At 42.8% G+C, this 19,392-nt stretch overlaps 1 protein-coding gene and 1 long non-coding RNA gene across 3 annotated transcripts in view; one reads left to right on the top strand and one right to left on the bottom strand.

Moving 5' to 3' along the window:
• Positions 1-70: 70 nt before the first annotated feature.
• Positions 71-10,512, bottom strand: LOC117601332 (uncharacterized). Its single transcript, XR_013062723.1, has 3 exons — positions 8,116-10,512; positions 7,287-7,433; positions 71-7,090 (listed from the first exon to the last, which is right to left on the bottom strand). It is a non-coding gene; the product is annotated as an uncharacterized LOC117601332 (long non-coding RNA).
• A 152-nt stretch (positions 10,513-10,664) lies between these two features.
• Positions 10,665-19,392, top strand: part of LOC117601202 (uncharacterized) — a 196,239-nt gene continuing 187,511 nt past the window's right edge. The window contains exons 1-2 of one of the 2 annotated variants that reach the window (XM_034317688.2): positions 10,665-10,800; positions 11,250-11,840. In XM_034317688.2, the coding sequence (XP_034173579.2) occupies positions 11,769-11,840 (72 nt within the window). In that variant the 5' untranslated portion in view covers positions 10,665-10,800; positions 11,250-11,768. Of the gene's footprint in view, positions 10,801-11,075; positions 11,841-19,392 lie in introns of those variants that run through there. The other variant, XM_034317706.2, reaches the window with a different exon arrangement.

Below are 19,392 nucleotides of genomic sequence, written 5' to 3'. Positions count from 1 at the left end.
TATACGTAATCTTACACACAGTTTTTCATACATTGCACGTAAGTTATTCTATGTACCTCGTCAAGATAAGAAAAAAAAAATACTGAATTCTGTAAAAAACTTGTAAAATTTTTTTACACTCGAATTGTACAATTGTAATTGAGTGACTGATAATTATTACGTGCTCTTCAAATTTAAGCACTTTCGTACATTATCCCAAAGAAAAACGGTGTAGCATTTTCTCTAATAATAAACGTTATGTCGTCAATAATGCTTCCGCTAATTATTTACATCATCATTTCGATTATCGGAAAAAATGAATTATAACCGATAAATTAGCTGATGCTTGTTATTTTAAACAACGTGTGTTTAGAACTTAATCGCCCGTTTGCTTTAACTCCTGTAAATAATTTGCAAAGCGTTTGATCCCACCTTTAGCGATATTAGGTAGAAGCCGCACCTAACTGCACCCCTCACGGTCATTAACCCCGTGAACATACGTGTTTACCATCGTGTCGTTTATCAGGGTACATTTATAGAACACACGATATTCTACAATTTTTCGCGTAATTATAATTACTATTAACAATAAACTACATTACTGGAACAAAAAAAAAAGGATACAAATATATTGTTATTAACTGAGTTTAGAATCGTGTACACAGAAAATTCTACCACGTTATATGAGTATTTTCTATTGCGATCAATTTTTGACAATACACATGTAATTTATGATTCGAAACGTTATATCAATCCCTTCGTTTTACCCACCCAATAGTTCACGCCTTTCATTTGTATTCCTCGTGAGCCCGTAGGATGTAATAATAATCTCTGGAAGGAATGTCGAATGAAAGCGGATGTAATAATACGCGTAGAATCTCGTGTGTGCAAACAATTAATCCGATGTTGGCGAAATTTAATCATTACTTCATTTAAATATAGTTTAGACATCTATGCTGTATTTTGAAAAAAAAATTCATTCTTTTTTTAAATACGTTAGAAATTTGTGTTGTAAGTTTGAATAAAATTGCAAAGTAAAATGTTGATGAACGATAACGCCTTCGATTACTTAACAGGAGCGCCTATTTTTCTGGTGACTAGATTTGTGGTGACTATTTTTCTAGATTTATGGTGACTAGTTTTCCATGAAAAAATATAATCCCGACAGCACATACGTACTACTGTCGACAAACGAAACGGACACAGGGACAAATGGACGTGGCACAGGATTCAGGATACAGGCCTACGCGAATGCACTCTCTTCGCCTCCCACCGTCCTTCTTTTACGCGATAATATACATACGTATCGGTGCTTTCTACGTAGGAGAAGAGGTTGCAACCACCTGAAAATTCATATCATTGAGAACACTTTTTGATTCGGTTATATTGGTATAGGTGAAACTCTATTACAAATGATTTACGATGTTGGTATAAAATGTTTCTATTTGTTTAACGTTCAAACAGATCAGCTTTATATGTATCTTGAAGGTGATTGCGTTTGTGCATACAAGACGATTAGATTTACGAGTTGTACATAGAAGTTAGCGGTGTTGCCTAATGTATGTTACGATTAGAGATGGGGTCAAGTTCAATATCTACTCGGAAAATGAATTTCTATTCATTCCGCAGACTGCGAAATCGCAAGGGTAAAGTTGCTCGTCTGCGGGTAGTAAGCAGTTTGCAAACGCAAGTGAAAAAAATCTTACTGGCACTACTTGCGTCACGCCTGATTCCATTATTGAACATAAGATAAACCAGCGTGTCGGTGAACTCGTGTCGCGCATAATACGGCTGCCTTTCCTTTATGCGTTTGCCCGCGTACCGCAATAAAACGCGTGTGCATATATTATGCAGTTTCCTTTTCACGAGGACCACCTAGACGGCCCATGACCATGGACAATGATCTAACCGTGTTCGATGCTGTGGGAATCCGTGTGCCATTATGTTCGTATGCGCGTGAATCGAACGTTAGAATTCAATGAACAAATGAAACGTTCGAAATGGTACAACGACGAATGAATAAAATATCTGTGTTCTTAAATTTAAGTTTGAAAATTTTGGATCTTCTTATCTGTGAAATTGATATCTCTAGAGTCTGGAGCAAAAGCTCTTTAATTAATTCTATTAATTAAAACATCAACTATTGCGTGATATCTGCCAATGATAATCTGACTGGATTGCCAGCGTCTAGCCAATGATTTCCAAGATCTCTTTACGAGCGTTGTTTCGCGTGAGGAAGAGGACTCTGCGACACTCTGCGTGCGATTCCATAATAAATAATAAAATACATTAGACGCGATTGTTTTCTTCTCTTCTTGATTTTTAGCTACAAATAAAAAGACTACAGTGTAGCAACTTTATATGTACGCATTGTATTTCTGGTTGAGTAGGAGTGACAGAAAGGGAGTGAGTCAATTCGACAATGGTGACAGAGATTGATGGCGGCGATCAAGATATTTGACTCTCGGTAATAGCGAGGTTGAGTTGAATTTATGAAGGAGCTGTGTACGCGTGGCAATTGACAAATCGGATTAAATTGTATTTGTACAATTACATTTAAACACTGCATAACATCTAGCTAACAGGATTAATTGATTGATTCAAAACTTAAATACGAAATGGAACTTAAACAAAAGATAAAATCCTTCGTTTTCAGTAGTAGACGACACGAAGGTGGAAATAAACAAACGACTACATGGACGAAGAGTGTTGCGAATGCTCAAGTTTTATTGCACAACGCCTGGCGACAGAGTTTACGGTCTTTCATAACGTTCTTCGAGTCCGTGACGAGAGCTTTTCTTTCCAGGAACGAAGAAGAAGAAAGGAAACAAAGTGAATAGAGACAATGGGAAATCGCGCAACGAACGATACACGTGATAATAACCGCACACGCGGGACGGTGATCGATATTTAGCATAGAGCAAAGCCGATGACGCTGATCCAAGGTTCTGTCATCGGCACGATTGTCATTACGTAATTCGTATTACGCAATGCAAGCACGCAGGATCGCGTCAGCTGTTGAAAGCACGCGTTTCCTTCGGGGTATTATATTCGGAAACAATGCTCTTTCATCGCTCTATCAAATTCATTCAGCTTCCACAAGAATAGATAGAGTTTGCAACTGACGCGGAGGCTAACAACTTCTTAGACGAAAGATAGGGTATTCGAGAAACACGCGATACCGTTTCGACTTTGCGATTCATTTCCTTCGTACGATATTCACTTTCTCCGTTCGATTGAAAATACGATGCGGCGCAAGATTCTTCAGGGCTAGGCTCCTTGGCTTATTCGAAGAAATATCCGCATATTTTACTACGCTCCTCGTGTCGATGAGCGTGGTAGTCATGCCTATTGTCTAAGTTCGATTATGGAGAGGCTCACATCCGCTCTGAGTTCATTTAGTCTTTGTGTTCCTTGCCATCGATATCCCGTGAACCCGTAAGTAGACTCGAAGAAAACTTGTCGTTTAATCTTACATCTCACTGACGATACGTATCGATATCCCTGGCTCATGTAAAATTCTGATAATTTATTGTTATCATTTAAATAACGCACGAGCGTGGCTTACACACGAAGGTCTCAATGTTACCTACATATACATCTGATAGACGGTTGTAAATCTTTGAATTATTAATGCGAAATCGTGAGTCGCGATTCGGATTGTTTTCTTTTCGACAGCTCGATCCTTATAAGAACCGAGGCACGGAGTAACGAGACGAAATGAATTCGTGGCCGGGTTGCGAGGGACATAATCGCACCCACGAGCAGCGCCATAATCGCTCGTTACGTTACATCTTTATCAGGACATTACAACGGAGCCGCGTGGTTCGGTTAAAAAAGAGGCGTACGCCAATTTGCGACGAAGGCGTGGTGTCGTTTTGCAAACGACGCAGACGTTCAATTTCGCTACGTTGCGCCACCGTTCGCCTCCTCTGTTACGGATTTTCATCGTCCCCGTTACCCACGCGAAACTTTTCAAACTACGCCTCCATTGTCGATATCCCGGGAGGTGCGAATTGAAAAAATCGACGGTGACTTCCTTCAAGGTGAGCTGCTGGAGCAACGTTCTCTCGCATCCTCTTCTTTTTCCTTCTCGACCGTACCGTTTGCCCGTTTGCATTGATTATTACAACAAATACGTTCGTGGCGACTCTGTATCTATCGTTTCAAACGCTTCACTAAAAAATTTCCCGGCTGTTTCATCGATACGGGGTACGTTCTATTTTTACTAAATTAGTAGCGGTGGTAAAAATTCTAAGCAAATATATATTACTACGTTTTAGTTAGAGGTCGTTGCCCAAAGTCTCTCAGGCGCCATACAGAGTAATCTGAACGTTGGTAACATTTGTGTCAGACGCGTTTCTGAATTCCCTCCAGAGAAGATCCATCAAGAGCAAACAACTGAAACGGGTTAACCCGTGTCCTTGGATGTTCATGGTGGTTACGCAACGAGAAAACACGATGTCAATGGGGCTTTTGAATTGAAGAATATTTATGAACTTTGCGATTCAAAGGAGATACTCTTTGAACGCTGTGCTGCGATCTGCTGCCTTGGTCCAATTAATAAAAGGATTACATAGGAGAGCATCGAGTGATCTAATTCGTAGAAAGTATGATCAGCATCCTTGTGGATACATTTGTAACGGTAGTTGTTTAAGGATTGTCAGACGCGTGTCCTCGCGCGTAAACGCACTAGCTTTAGATTATCGCGAAGAAGGATGACCAAGCATAGGATAATCCATCTCGCGATCGTCGGCAATCCCGTAAAGATGAGATACGTGTAAAAATCGGCTGGATCCAGGTCTAACGCGAGGTAAGAGCATAGATTTTCTTGGCCGTGGAGATCAAAGCAGTTGGCCGATCGTCAATCAGAGGAGCTCGGTCGTGCTTGTCACTGACCGCATCCATCGTACAGTTCGGCTTTTTCGTTTTTCGCGTTACCGGCACATCGACCGTTCGCGATCGTGGCCGATGTTGCACGTATTAAAATGACGAAAGAAACGGTATATGTTGGTGGCAAAAAGCAGCAGAAAATGCCGAGGCACGATCGTTCGAATCAGAGTAGTCGACCACCGGCTTTCCTCTTTTTACCATGACTCATCGCTCGTGTGTCTTTTCTGCTCGTTTCTCTTTAGCTTCTTCCTCGCGTACTTCTTCTCTTGCTACTCCACCTCCTCGACCATCTTGGCCATCTTCCTTCCCGTCCCTCTTTCGTTTCGTGTCGTTTCTTCTCTTCCTTTTGGCATATCGTTCTCGACTTCGACTATACACCGAACGAACGAACGCGCGTCTACTTCGCCGCTGGTAGGTATTCACCGAAAAGAAAGCGAAGAGAATGAAAATGGCCGCGCGAGCAACAGGACAAAGGCTCGAGGAGGCTTTGAACGCACGGTCCAGGGTATATGTGCAGTTCACCGTCGCCGACTGTATCGTCGTCGAGCAACAAAAAGACGCGCCGTAAATGTTGCTTCGACGTAGAGTGCCGGCTGTAAAAAACGAGCGAAACGTGGCTGGCCGCAGTTTAAGTGCATCCTTGGCGAAATATCGGCGATTCCCTGTCGAAAAAGACGCGTCCTCGACTCTCCGCCACGATGGGCCGACTTATCGTCAGCCGTCAGCAGGCGGTGGAAAAAGTAATTTCCTTGAAACTTATGCGTGACCGATTTGGGATGATTTGCTATGCGATTTATGTCAGATCTAAATTAAAATTCATGAAAAATTTCATCGATCCACCCGCTACATGCAACATTCGATTATCGTCTAATATTTGTATAATTAAGAACCTCGCATCTTTTCTTTGAAATTAAAACAAAGGCGTTTGCAGTGCGTTTACGAAGCGCTCTTCTGAGCGTTCATTTCATTACTGCGAATGTTTCCAAGCGTATTTATGGCAGTTCGTGGTTCGTGATCAACGGTACGTGCTAATTGTTAAGAGGGCTGCAGGCCCGTTGAATGTTTCATCGTTATTTTCAGTGTAACCTTACGCTGACCGTGTAAGTACCTGTCCTGGCATGCGTTCAGGATATAAAGTGTAACGTGCAAAACCTGCCCGGCGTGTAACGTGCGGTACGACGGGTTTGCAAATGCGGCGCGGCGCGGGGTACGAGCTGGCCATAATTCAGTCCCCGGGGCTGCAATCGTAAATCCGCGGAACGTCCAATTTTTCCATACCTATAAACCGTTAAGTAGCGCCATTCTCATTAGCCTCTACGATTCCCTTTTCTCTACGACCCACAATAGAATGAAGTTTCATTGCCGATAAGATATCTGCTTCTTAGTTCGAGCTTGAAAGCGAGAGTGAGAACTTGTAAGTACGAGACGTTCCTGTAGATTGTAGATGATATTACTCCTTGAAGATCACATTACTACTTTCAATCTGAATTGATCGCGGGGGACTTTATCGAGTTGCTCTACACCGTTTCCCATCGCTGTTGCATTAAATTTATATATGAAAAATAAAACGATTGAGCATCAAAGTTGCAACTAATCTAGATAGTCTAATGACCGTGTCAGACAGCTTGAGAAACGTTCTCGATCGAATGGACGGAATCCGGTCCGGTTAATAAACGGCTTCTAAAGGGCCACTCTGCTCGCGAAAGTGCCTCCTCAATATCGATACGTAGGCGAATTTCGCCAGATCGAATAATAATCGCCGTCGTTACACTGGCTGGTTCTTCGATTAACCCGGATAACCCCGTCGGGTCCCCAAAGGATCGTGATAATACGATCTCTCGCATTATCTATCGTTAATTCGTGGCGAGCACTCCCTCTTGCTCAACGACCAAACCAGTGATTCACGATTCGTGTTGCACGTTACGATTTCAGCGCGATACATATGCACCGAATATATATGCACAGTGTTCTTTGTACGTATGTACAGGTACGACTTGCGACACGTTAATCTACTCTCTAATTACATGCGCTTCCTTCCACGCGTCCCAGGATGCATGCCCAAACGACTTATAGTTTCGTTTAGCGGCACACAAACCTTAATCACCCTTGATCAAAGGAGACCGACGTTGTTCTTTTTTTTTTCTACTGTTCTCGTTGAAATGCTTCTGTGTCTTTCACTGGTGACAATCCGAGCTCCGAGGCGAGGATCCATCGTTCTCTGCAATTATAAGCGAAGATTCACTTAGTGTTTTATAGGCGATTGTATTATTCGGTTAGCGTATAATAGTAGGTTTTAAGGTTAACTGTATAAGCAATTCGAGTGATCTATGTTTGATCTATAGATCACGTGCGGCGCCGTAGATTTCTAAAAAATTGCAGCAATTGAGCTACGAGGTTCTTCCTTGTTCGCCTACCTCGTTAAATCTCTCCTCCAAAGATTACCATCTTCGTAGATGAGTTTGCACAACTTTCTCGAAGAAAAACGGCTAGTTAGCTAAGAAAGTGTAGAAAATGCATTCGAAACATTCGCTGGAAACACTGACCACGCTTCGATTTCGATTCTATAATGAAAGAAACGAATTATGAAGAGTTGTTAGCGATTTCGGTTTCGTTCAACGGAACGGTTAATTCACATCGGTCGATTCATAGGTGAGCTGAGAATCGTTACAATTATTGCAAAGCGTAACGCGTCGGCCACGGCGTGGTGCGCGGCATGCAGAAAGCGTTCAAAGTTTAAACGTACCGCGGGGGAGTGACTCAGAGGCAAACTATCTCATAGACCAACTAGACATGCCTGTTCGTTGGCCGGCAATTACGATTTGCGAGGGTCGAGCGCGTTCACACGGGAGGGGTTGCTTGCGAAATAATAAACGTTACCTCCTTTATCGATTCCAAGCACGAAAGTGCTGTGTGGAAGAGATCCAAGAATAGCCATGGAATCATTGACATTGCCGTTCATTTGCTCGATTTTTCTACACTTTGCTTTATTGATCGGTCCCTCGTTTGCTTATTCACGGATAATGTAACATTTCCCAGTTGTCTCGTGAAATAGTTTGAACGCTCCGCTCGTTTGAAAGATGGAACGCTATGAATCGACGATGGTACACAACCGTCGGTTATCCATTAAAAGATTGAACATTAAAGTTTCAGTGGTTAGAGCCGCGCTATTTAGGGTGCAGCGAGTTTTTTGTCAGGGGTATTCGGTCCGTAAATTACCTTGAGTGTTCTACTGAGACTACTCACGTAACACGTAAAAGGGAGTAGGAAATAGGGATTGATGGCAGCCCCTCCGATGCGATGGTGAGAGATATACAGGCATCACTTGCTTCTCCGGTTTCTTCTCTCTCTGTATTCAAATACACTTCAGTCATCGTGCCTTATTTCATTTACAAGTTCATTAGATTTGCTCCTACGCTACTGTCCCGTTGAAGTATGCTCTTGTTAGCGACCGGTTGACGCTGTCTCGCATAGGGCATTGTTACAACGACGTATCATTTATATTCTGCAATTGTCCGTACACCTGCAACATTCACGAAAACAATTTTACCGTGGTGTCGTGGTAAACGCCGCATTTTGCCCATTCTTTTCGCACACGTATGATTCTTCTTGACTTTTCGACGCGGCGTGTAGGGTCATAGGCGTCGGCCACGAAACAGGCGAACCGGTATGAATGAACGCGAGGAACCAAGGGCCTTTTTCGAGGGTGCTCACGTGCCCGTCACGTGAGGTAGGCACACCCATTGTCTCGTGGAGAATGCAAGCTCGTATACGTACAACATGTGCCTCTAACAGTGAGACGCGCATCGGCACACAGGTATGTGCGGTCGGCTGGCGGTGGCGCGGCATAACGTTGGTTACGAGAACGGTGGCTGAATATTAAAGAGGGGAAGAAGTAAAAGGCGATAGGATGCGGCGCGAGGCGGAGACACAACGGAAGTGCCGCGACACTGGCGCTAATCGTGAAAGAAAACCACTTTGCCAGGGTACGTTTCTTCATTTAAAAGGTGTCCCCCTTTTTGTCGCGGATCGGGTAGCCGATGTCGAACCTCGTACGTATTAAACGTAACCGCGTGTTTTAAAGGAGAATTCATGACACGCGAGGGCAGTACGTTCACATATTAAACATTCAACGGAAAATGGCGTCGTTGAGCTGGAGTTGTCTCGTACATCCAGAAACACTTGACGATCTTTTATGCACTGTTTGTCTCTCAGGTGTTTTTCTATTTTTTTCTTCTTTCCTCTTTATCCCGCGGTAGTCGTCTCGATCTCACGCGTACCTGGAATCTAAACAGCAAAGTTGTTAAAGACGTTCAAGAAATTATTAAGATTTACGGTGTTACACGTTCTACGATATTCTTCAAATTTTTTCACGGCTGGTCGAGCATGAAACCGTTCCACGGCACGAAAATTTATCGAGGATCTTTCTCTTTTTCCTGTCTCGTGAAACGTATCATTAGTGCTCGGAAATGTTCGCATTTTAACGTCACTTATGCTGCGGGACACGCGGAATCAACGTCAAACATAAAAAAAAAAAGAAAAAGGCGGGTACTGTAACGAGAATCGAGATAGCTATTGCGAAAGTCAATAGCGTATGTATTTTTACTCGTTCTAATTGCAACAGTAATTAGGTTTCGTTTAACGAGAGAACCTTAAAGAGGTTTTATCGTTGGATATATCAAACATCACGGATGTAACATGTACCGATGGTAATATAGTCGCGTAATGTGCAGCAGTGAAGTGAAAACAAACAAACGTAAACAAAAGGGGGCACGTGTAACAGGGGGTATCGAGTCTTTTGTTTGTTTAGCTATGTTTGTTTTGGCTACGTCCTGAGACGTACCGATTCGTTTTAACTCTTTCCTTCGTTACGATCGCGGTGTTATATTGCTTATTAAACGACGTTTTTTCCCTGTTTCTTTTTGTTCTTTTTCTACCATGTCTACTGGCGTCACCAGTTTACGATCACGGTGGGGAACAAAGATCGTCTGGTAAGAAATTAGCCTTTCAGTTGGAATGGTACGGGTTGTAAAAACAACACCGATGTCAAAGAATCTATTTTCAGAACAACGAGGATCATTAATTTTCTGATTTAATGAACGTAACTATAATAAAAAACATTTAAAAAAATATTAATTATTTATCATCTAGTGAGCACAAAACGTTTTATCGGAGTTGATCAAGCTATCGTTTTCTTTCGCTCCAGAAATTTGGCGTGACAAAAGGTAATAACTTTTGCGTTCCAGCTGAGTATGTTATTTATGATCAGCACCATCGATTCCCTACAAAATGGATTGATATCACATACGTGTCGTAAAAGATATCAGACAAATTATCCTGATTAGTTTTATCGTTTCCTTTAACCTAATTAAGGAGGTTAAAATCTTATTGCGTATAAAAGTAATTAAACAAACAATTCTGTTTTTGTTTCTGTTTTATCCCTCATTATGATGAAAGAAAACCAAGTTTTAAAATCGCATTTAAAATGGTGAGAAATAAGATTCCAAGGTTTATCAAACTGAAAATTTAAGGGACGTAGACCTGAAGAACACACCCTTCATTCACATTTAATGTAGCGTCGGGTGGTTGGGGCACGCCTAAAGTCGCGCTGAAACGCGATCCAGGTATACATCGTTCCGCAGTTCCGGCGTTCCGGACGTTCCGTTTCATCGTTCCACGGTTCGTGGCCGAGAGTAGGCAGTTGCGTGTGTCGTGTCAGTTATATCTCGGCAGCGAGTGCCGTCAGGCGCACCGGTGTTTCGACGCGCGCCGTTCGTTCAAAATCCTCGTGCATTTTGACGTATCAACAGCAGTCATAATCTTGGAGGAAGTATCAGTGATCAGAAGTGCCTTTCCATTCGAGATCACGATCAAAGATACGCGTGTTTCCTGTGTGAAATGATCCTCGACTGAAGATGTTCTTTCATCGGTGTACGTATCATTCAATGACGACAGAAAATCTTACCGGTTCGTCGATTAAATCATGACAGTAGCTTCCGTGGATTCTGGTCTGACGACATTTCTCGCTGCACCGCTTGTAGTTGAATCATTTCCGTGAGGGGGGAGGCATGCATCTTTGTTACAAAAACGTTCGATTATAAGTTTACCGTCCAACACGTGATCGTACCCCGTTTTTTCTTACGTTGAACGCTGGACCGTGCTGCTATTTGTATACGTCATAGCGATTTCGATCGATCGGTCGAACGATCGTCGAGTTCGATATTTATTGGTTATACCGTGAGCAGTCGGTAGTATCGGTGGCGTGCACGGCAGGACGCAATTACAAGCAGGACATTATAATGAATTATGCAACAGATCGAATCACACCCATTGGAAGATCATCAGCTTTAGACGCTTTATCTTCTTGTGTTAATTTACAGATCTCATCCATTCATCTTTCGCGCTATTCGTTGCAAATGTGAGTGCCTTACCTTACGTGTTGGAGATGGTTGCAGAATTAACGGTCTCTAATGTAATGTGTTGTACGGTCAAATCGTAGACGCGTTTCGAGCATGAAATTGCGAAATCGTAAGGAAACACTTGAACGTGAAAAAAGTATGCGTTGCTTCGTGCAAAGTGGATGGTGATTTATTTATACCGCCGTTATTGGAACGGTATGAAGTTTGTGGTTACAATTTATCACAGAGTGAACAGTGATTTGCGCGGGAAACAGTAGTGACGTTATCGATATCGATTTTTTACTCGCGAAACTTCAGTCAACTTATCGCTCGAAATCGAGATGCGGAGAAATTTCGATAATCGAACGATCGCGGGATGGACAGTGGAACGCGAACCCGGACGCTGATGATTAACCTTTAAAGTTTGTGTGAAAAAAGTGACAGAAACAGGGGAAGAAACTGGAAAACAACCATTGCCGAACGAAAAGCTGGATAATCGTCATGGCGTACGTGCTTTGGCGAGTCTTTATGAAGAAGTACTCCAAGGTGCGGCTGGGCATTAGGAATTTGCCGGTAAGTGTTGCATACCCTGCTTCGCCCAGGCGTAATTTGGCGCCATATGCATGTAGTTTAGGTTATGCGATGTAAATGTGCGTCTTAAACGGGGCAAAATCACCGCTTCGAGACGTGTTTCTATCTGCGAACCAAGGGATAGATAAACGTACGAGCCGCGTCGTAATTCTCAAGGTTAGAATTTTATAGACGAACCTAGTCGCGCTTCGCGTCAAATAACCGCTGTAATTGCAGTAGCCATTGAATAGATTATGCAACGAGCCAACCGGAAAACTGTAGTTCCGTGAAATAACTATATCCTTCTTTGTATATCTACATACAAAAATCAAATTCGGATCTTGCAACGAAAGAATATGAAAATCAGCGTTCGACATCGTCGATCAAAATCCGTCCGCCATATTGAATTCTATGAACCACGTGACTTAGAGCGTCGACTGTATTAATATTCAAATTCAAATACTGCAATATTTAAATAACTATTACTCTGCTTTAAATGAATAAAAAATGTAGTCGCGCTAAAAATAAACTTGCAATAAACTCGGTTTAACCCACGATGCCATTATTAGTCTGCGACTACAGATAATGCAAACAGGGTAATTGGATAATTGACGTCAAGCTCTCATAGCAGTTCTTTTTATACCGTTTCGTGCCGGCCACGGTGTCGATTTCTATCGATGTATCATAATCGATCGAATGGATGCCCGGTTCATTGGTTTTCCATCGAAGTTGAATTTGTTCACGGGTCGTTTTCATCGTCAAATTTAATCGATGGTTGACTCATAGCCGCGCTAAGGTTCTTTTTCACGCGCCAGTCACGTAATTAATGTGCGTCAATTAAACGTCGACGAACTTAAGTACTTGGGGGGTCTAATTTATCGATAGATCCAGTTGTTAAATTTTCCCGTTGAACGGGTTGGCCGTTCACTTGGTGAACGCGGTGTCGATAGGCTATGCCTGGGCGTGCTTAATCAATCAAGAAAAAGAGGCACCCCGATGACCGACCGGTCTGTGCACCTATAGGCACACCCTGTTAATAAATTTCGTAGAGAGGCATGGAAGGGAGCGTACAGGGAAGGGTGCAATACAATTTACGACCTGTCGGGTTGGATCACTCTGATGTGGTCGCTGAAAGATCCACTATGCCGTTATGCAAACGATTGTTATACCCTGACGAAAGGGTGAGGTAGAGCATTAGCTTGTTATAGATGACTATACATTTTATATTAACTTCTTCACAAATAGCTTTTTCAATATTACTTTTGTTTGAAATTTTAAGTAAATCTCAATAAGGTTTTAGGAAAATTCATTCTTGAAATAGGCATCATTTTCATCTAATTGTACTGGAGTATAAGAGAGGAAGAGCGATGAGAAAGAAAGGAGCTGTAGGCGGTCAGAAACAGGAGGAATAAGGGATGTCGAGGGGCCAGAGGGGGTGCAATTCAGTTTGCGGTCGTCGAGTCAGGTTACGTTAGGTTAGTCCAGCGGTTGGTCCCCGTGACCGTGAACTGCGGCTGACCTGCGACACAAACACATTCTCTTTCTCTCTCTTCTTCTCTCTTTCGTTCCGTCTTCCCTCCCACCTTCCATAAATCTACCTGCACTACATCGCGTCTCGTTGCATGGCTCGGAACCGCTTGAGCGGTTACCTCTTTCGCCTCGCATTGTGCGCTCTTCGGGATCCTCCAGTGATAAATACGACTTGCCACCCTCTTCTTCTCCTCCCTGTATCTCGTTATCTGTCCTCGTCTGGTTGGAACACCTCGTGAAACCCGCGTACCGTTTCCCGGTTTTATCGTGCCCGAACGCCGCGCCGCTAAGGAACATCGTCGCGTGGGCGTGCACTGATCTATTTCGATTTTCTTGTTTCTCCCTGAACAACCGACGCCGCCACACTCTTTACCTTCCTTTATCGTTCTCGACAATGGATCGGACCGCTTTGATTACATATGGAGGAAGAATATCGACCGGTATACGCGTCTGCTCTTCCAGGCAAACTAAAGAGGTCTAATATTGTATACAATATGCGGACTCGAGATGATCTCATACCGTTCGAAAGGTTTGACACACAAATTTTCTTTAATGTAGAAAGTCTGCACGCGATTCGATCGCGATAGAATTATTATAAATTAGCACTCATGGTAATTGGTCGAGTTTCTCTCTTATTCCAGAGAAATCCTCGTCATGATTTTAACAAACAAACGCATTAATCCTGTTGCAATTTAAACGCAGTTTTATCAATCGGTTGTAGATTTAACGCAGCGTTTTCCCTCGCTGTCGAGTATCTCTGTGTTTTGCACATTGGCTATCGTGTTCTTGGTTACAGGATAAAAGGAAGAATGAAACACCAGTGTTCGTTAATTCAATTCGTTTGCTCGTATCGTACCGCGATGAAGAGTTCCCCGTTTATCAGGAATAATTTGTTCCATTATCGGCGCGTTGTTGAATCGAAAGTGGAAACACCGAGAAGAATGTGTTCGCTTTGAACGAATGTAGGCGGACAGATTGATCGATGGTTCTTTAATCGCTATTGTTAACGTTCACGGCCGTTGCAAATCGGATCAGCCATGTGAGATGGGTCTCGCGGTTGAACGAACGAGCATCGCGTTCTCTTCGTTGTTCCTTTGCGTGTACTAATTGTAAATTCGAATCGTTCGCCGTCTCAATTCCCTCGACACCGTTCCGAAAATCGTCTCATTGTTTCGTTACCAGCTTGATTAATGATTTCTTAAATTTCCTCAAAACGCGCGGTATTTTAACGAGCAACAGTTTTAACGTAGGACATTTATTTTTCTTGGAAGAATCCCATGCTGTGTACGAGTCTAGATCGATGATATCATTGTTCATTCTTAATAGATGCCTAAGTTTCACGGTCGTTGGTCGCAAAAAGGTAAGAAAAACGACGATTCACGGTTTAATCACAGGGATCGCTTTTGATATGCATTACCGGTTCCTCATGGAACCGTTTCTCTGCCTGAAGAAGATAATTTTCCTGCTGCTTAAAGGCGATCCTTGTCTTAACAATGACACCAAGCAACCTACGATACACGCATGGTTCAACGTTGACACAGATTTATTGCTCGGCACATATTTGCCCTTGGTTCTGTTTCCACCGGCCCTCGGAGAATTCTGAAAACACGTTGTCTTGATTTACAAACGTACGCTTTCTGTTTAACCCTTTCGTCTCTCTCATCAGCATCGAGTCCCTCCCATTCACTAACAAGTTGGAAAATATAATGGCAATAGAAAATTGTGAAAGACGTTCCATCCGTGTCGTTGGTAAACCAATGTTTACCGAATTCATAAATCAGTCGAAAAAGTTTCATCTTGGGAACTAAGCCGTTAAACAGAGCGAGGAATGCGGATCGTACTCGTTTCATCGTTTTTCCCGTGGCACACATAAACGATTATGATTAGCCGAGAAAAAACAGTCAGGCATTCCTTCTGCTCTTGTAGCGGCGGTGAAGGAACAACGATTCGTGGCAGGATTCCTCGTCCGAACTCGTACAGGGATGCGCTTGCACAGCGCCCAATTTCACTTACTTTCGCCGCTAATTAATCGAGCTCCTAGACGACGGCCGACTTCCTTCGTTCGTGCGGCCCAGAGAAAGGTACTATATACAAATTCCATCGAAAAAACGAAACGAAACACGTGCCCTTCTCCCTCTTCTCTTTATACTCCGCTTGTTGCTGGTTAAACATCGACGTTAGACTTAACGATTTGATTTTTCAATAAAAACCATCTACAAATAGGTAGCGAATTTCATCGAGGTCTGAGAACACGATGGATGAGGCGATTACTACACGCGTCGGTTATTCCAAGATTAGTTGCGTCGCTTGCGAAACACCGGAAACCGTTTCCTTAACGAGCATCAATCGCAAGAACTCGAACCGGTGGAGTCCTCGATGATTCTTTCTTGTGTTGATCGAGCAAACGAAGTGTTACGATTTCGAGACTTCTTCGTTCACTGATACTTTCATCCATCGTCTTCCAGTTAGTCTGTTTAACGTAAACGACATCGTTCCACGCGCAACCCATCAGTCCGATTAATCGGCGAACGTTATGGCATAATGAGGCCGCGGGTCGAGTTTCAACGATTCAATTCACTCGGGTGAAACGAACGAAGTGGAATGAACAATTTCGGCCCAACAATGTGTACGATTCCTAGACCGATAATAATCTAAGAGTATCGCGGCTATGTCGGGAGAAACGTTTCTCTCGACGTGTACAGGAACTTCCGGCGTCGGTCGGGGCAAAAACTTTAATCGCAATTAAGACAATTTCACGGCAGGAATGGGCATTGTCTTGAATCCATATCGTCGCAAAGCAGACGCACTCGGCTCTAAAACGTTCGTTTCTCTTTGTCTTCTTCTGAACGAAAGGTGAATGTTCGTTCGAAGGATAGAAAGAGTCGATAAGACTCTGTTCTTTCTTCTTCTTTTTCTTCTTCTTCTTCTGGTTGGCGTTCTTTTGAACGAGATGTGCCACGAGCGTGTTGCCAATGTCGGAAGATAATTGATGATAGTTGCTTAGCAGTCGACGCACAAAAGGTTCCCGGACTTCTTTTCGCCCGGCCGCGTTAGGCATAAAAATTTAAATTAGTATAATGAAAGAGCATTCAGTTATGTCTGTGCTCGAGAGTACCACAGTCGAGAAACGTTATTGTTGCAATGAATTATATTACCAGCCACGTTGTATAATGAGTTTCTCCAGGCGAGGGAGGACTCCGGTTGGTTGCCTTTGACTTGTCTTCCTGCCGGAAGGTCGAACACTAACTTTGGACTTCGCTTGTTTCTCTTTGCTCTTTAAACGAAAGTACGATAATTGGCGCGGGAAGTTTATTCCTTGGGATTGATGTTGAAGTTATCTTTACTTTACAACGGGTACCTAATTTGTCTTCATAAAGGTGTGCCGACTGTTTGCAGAGAGTAATCTCTGGTAGACCTAGTTTCAACCACTTCTCTATTATCGTTTCCGTAATACTGTGATACGACGGCGCATCTTTTCGTAACAGATCTGAAACTATGTCTTCTACCTTGAGAAAAGTCTCGATCGAACATAGCCGCGTAAAATTTTATGAAAGTCCCCCGGTGCCGGTAGAAACGGTGTTTCGATCGCCTCGTAACTTCGGCTAGCAACTTCCTGAGCAATGGCGATAAATAATGCGCGTTACGCGTGCTTCCTCATTGCCTTGCACGTTTCACGCTTTTCCACGGCCGGAACATCGCTGTTTCTTTATTTAAAAAAAAACGGTAAACGCGTCTACGATTGACCTGGATTCGATTTTTTGTTAAAAAATTCTGATCGGTTTAGAAGAAAGTTAGTTACGGATCGTCAGGCGTGCACACTCGAATGCGTCAATATTATTGAAGAACACACTGTTAAGTACTTTAGACGGGTAGGTAAATGTTTGTTCGTAAACTATGTTAACTAACAGCAGCCAATGTTTGCGCTTAGACGGGTGAAACTCTGATGATGCAGCGGTGCATCCAAGTTTTCGATGCAACTCTGAATCATACGGGTGAAGGGTTAAGGAACGTTAAAGCATCGAATCGTTCCGGTGATTTTGTCAAGGATAAAAAGAAATCTGGCTGGAATTGCGGTAAAAGGGGGAAATTGTAAAACAAACAAGTATGCTAGAAATTGTCTCACGCTCTCACGATGTCGCGACAGGATCCGTTGTGCTGGAATTAATATTAATCAACGTGCGTGTTGAATGCCGGCGCGGTTCTTGTATGCAGATAGACGATTCGACACGATGAAGAGTTTTTGAATAATTAGACCGACACCTCGATAGCTGGGACCAACAGAAATATTAGGTCATCTGAAAAGTTTCTATATACCATTATTTCGGTTTAGAAACCGATAGAGATGCTTTTGAAATATCTAAACGCAACGGAATTAGATTTGTTTATCTTCCTATCGGTATACGATCGAATGGTATGCAAAAATCGTTATAAGAAGCTGGCGCACAATGAAAACTATTTCGTAATCAGCCGATAAAGCCGCTTAATTGTCAGTTGATGGCGCGAGGAATGGATAGATGCAGGGGTATATGGTAAACGGATGCCGTATCGTTTCAGCTTGGAAACAGCGCTGGGTGAAGAAGCGAGCACGAGATTCGTATCTTTATTTATAATGTTATTAGAGTCGGCGTTCACACGAGTAACTGTACACAGAGAGTCGTGGCAGCCAGCGATAAATTGAAACACTTCGTTCCTTAGTTGGCTTCTGTGTACATACATCGCGTTACGTTCCGCAGTAAAGTACATATCAGGGCTCCTTCGTTGCTTATCTAAGCGTTCGATTACGATCGTTTCTTCTGTCGTGGGATCGCTACCACGCGACTACCACCGTTTTTGGTGGAAACTCGTAAAATACCAAACTAAATCTGGTTAACCTTCTATCGATAACGTTCGTATATTTCAGTTTTCCGCATGTCTTACTTAACATTTTCAACCAATGGCATTTCGTCCTTATAGGGTTAATTTGAATGGTATCCAAAGTAGCGAAAGAAACCGAAGAAAAGACAGGGTGCCTGAACCGTCAAAGGTCAGGCAATAAATACTGACTCATTAGCCGACAAGAAAGCGCAACAACCACCAAGAGACTCTTCAATGAAACGAAACTCGGCTTGTCCTCGCGTTGTTTTCCTCTTCCGGTTGCTCGAGTTTTTCATCGTTAACGCCGTTCGTTAAGTTTTTCTTACCGATTTAACCTGTCTCCTCTGGCAAGCACTAAATCAATCAGATGATAAACGTGATAGCAGATCAGGACAATGTACAATGGAGTTTCTCGCCTATTGTTACGAATTATCGGCGGTGATCGTTTCTTTAATAAGCTTTTGTTTAACACTTACCCCAAGCGTGTGTTTGTTTTTTCGACATTTTCTTTATCGCGTACGTTTCACTCTCACCGCTTGTCGATACGCTTTCCGCGAATACGGAAACGTTTAGCTGAAATGGAACTCGATGAAATTCTTCCTGCTTGTCTCTGATACCGTGGAACAACGACGATACAATGAACGGCCGCGTTCTAAACAAGATTTATCGTCCTAGGAAGACTTTACCTACGCAATTATTTATCTTTACCGATAGGAAAGCTCTATGTAACATACCGTGGTTTCTCATCGTTTATGAAACAGAAAAATTGAGGTGCTCTTGCAAAAGCAACTTTAATACAACCATCAAACGTTTTTCTACCAATCAACTTGTGTACACGATGAACGTGACATCGAAAGCGATGAAACGTTATTAAAGTTACGCAAGCAACCCTGATGAGCAGTTTAAATGTCGTACAATTACGAAGTAATTCAACATTCCTCGAATCTCTTTGTAGAGACGCGAAAATGCGGCAACGAGTTTCAGATCGATGCGCGATACGCTCGCGCTTCTAATTAGATTCGCAATTACCTTGGTATTAATTCGAAAGCTCTTTAGATCGGAGCCGATATCTCTGGTTGTTCAGTTAACCGAGCTCTCCATAGGAAGACGGCACGAGATGATCCTTGTTAGACGATGATCCGTTTAGTAGAACGGATCCTGACTTTGTTTC

Source organism: Osmia lignaria, chromosome 9, assembly GCF_051020975.1.
Source record: "Osmia lignaria lignaria isolate PbOS001 chromosome 9, iyOsmLign1, whole genome shotgun sequence".
In the NCBI taxonomy this organism is placed as follows: Eukaryota; Metazoa; Arthropoda; class Insecta; order Hymenoptera; family Megachilidae; genus Osmia; species Osmia lignaria.
The sequence above is the reverse complement of the archived record's forward strand: the minus strand, read 5'-3'. Positions and strand labels throughout refer to the sequence as shown.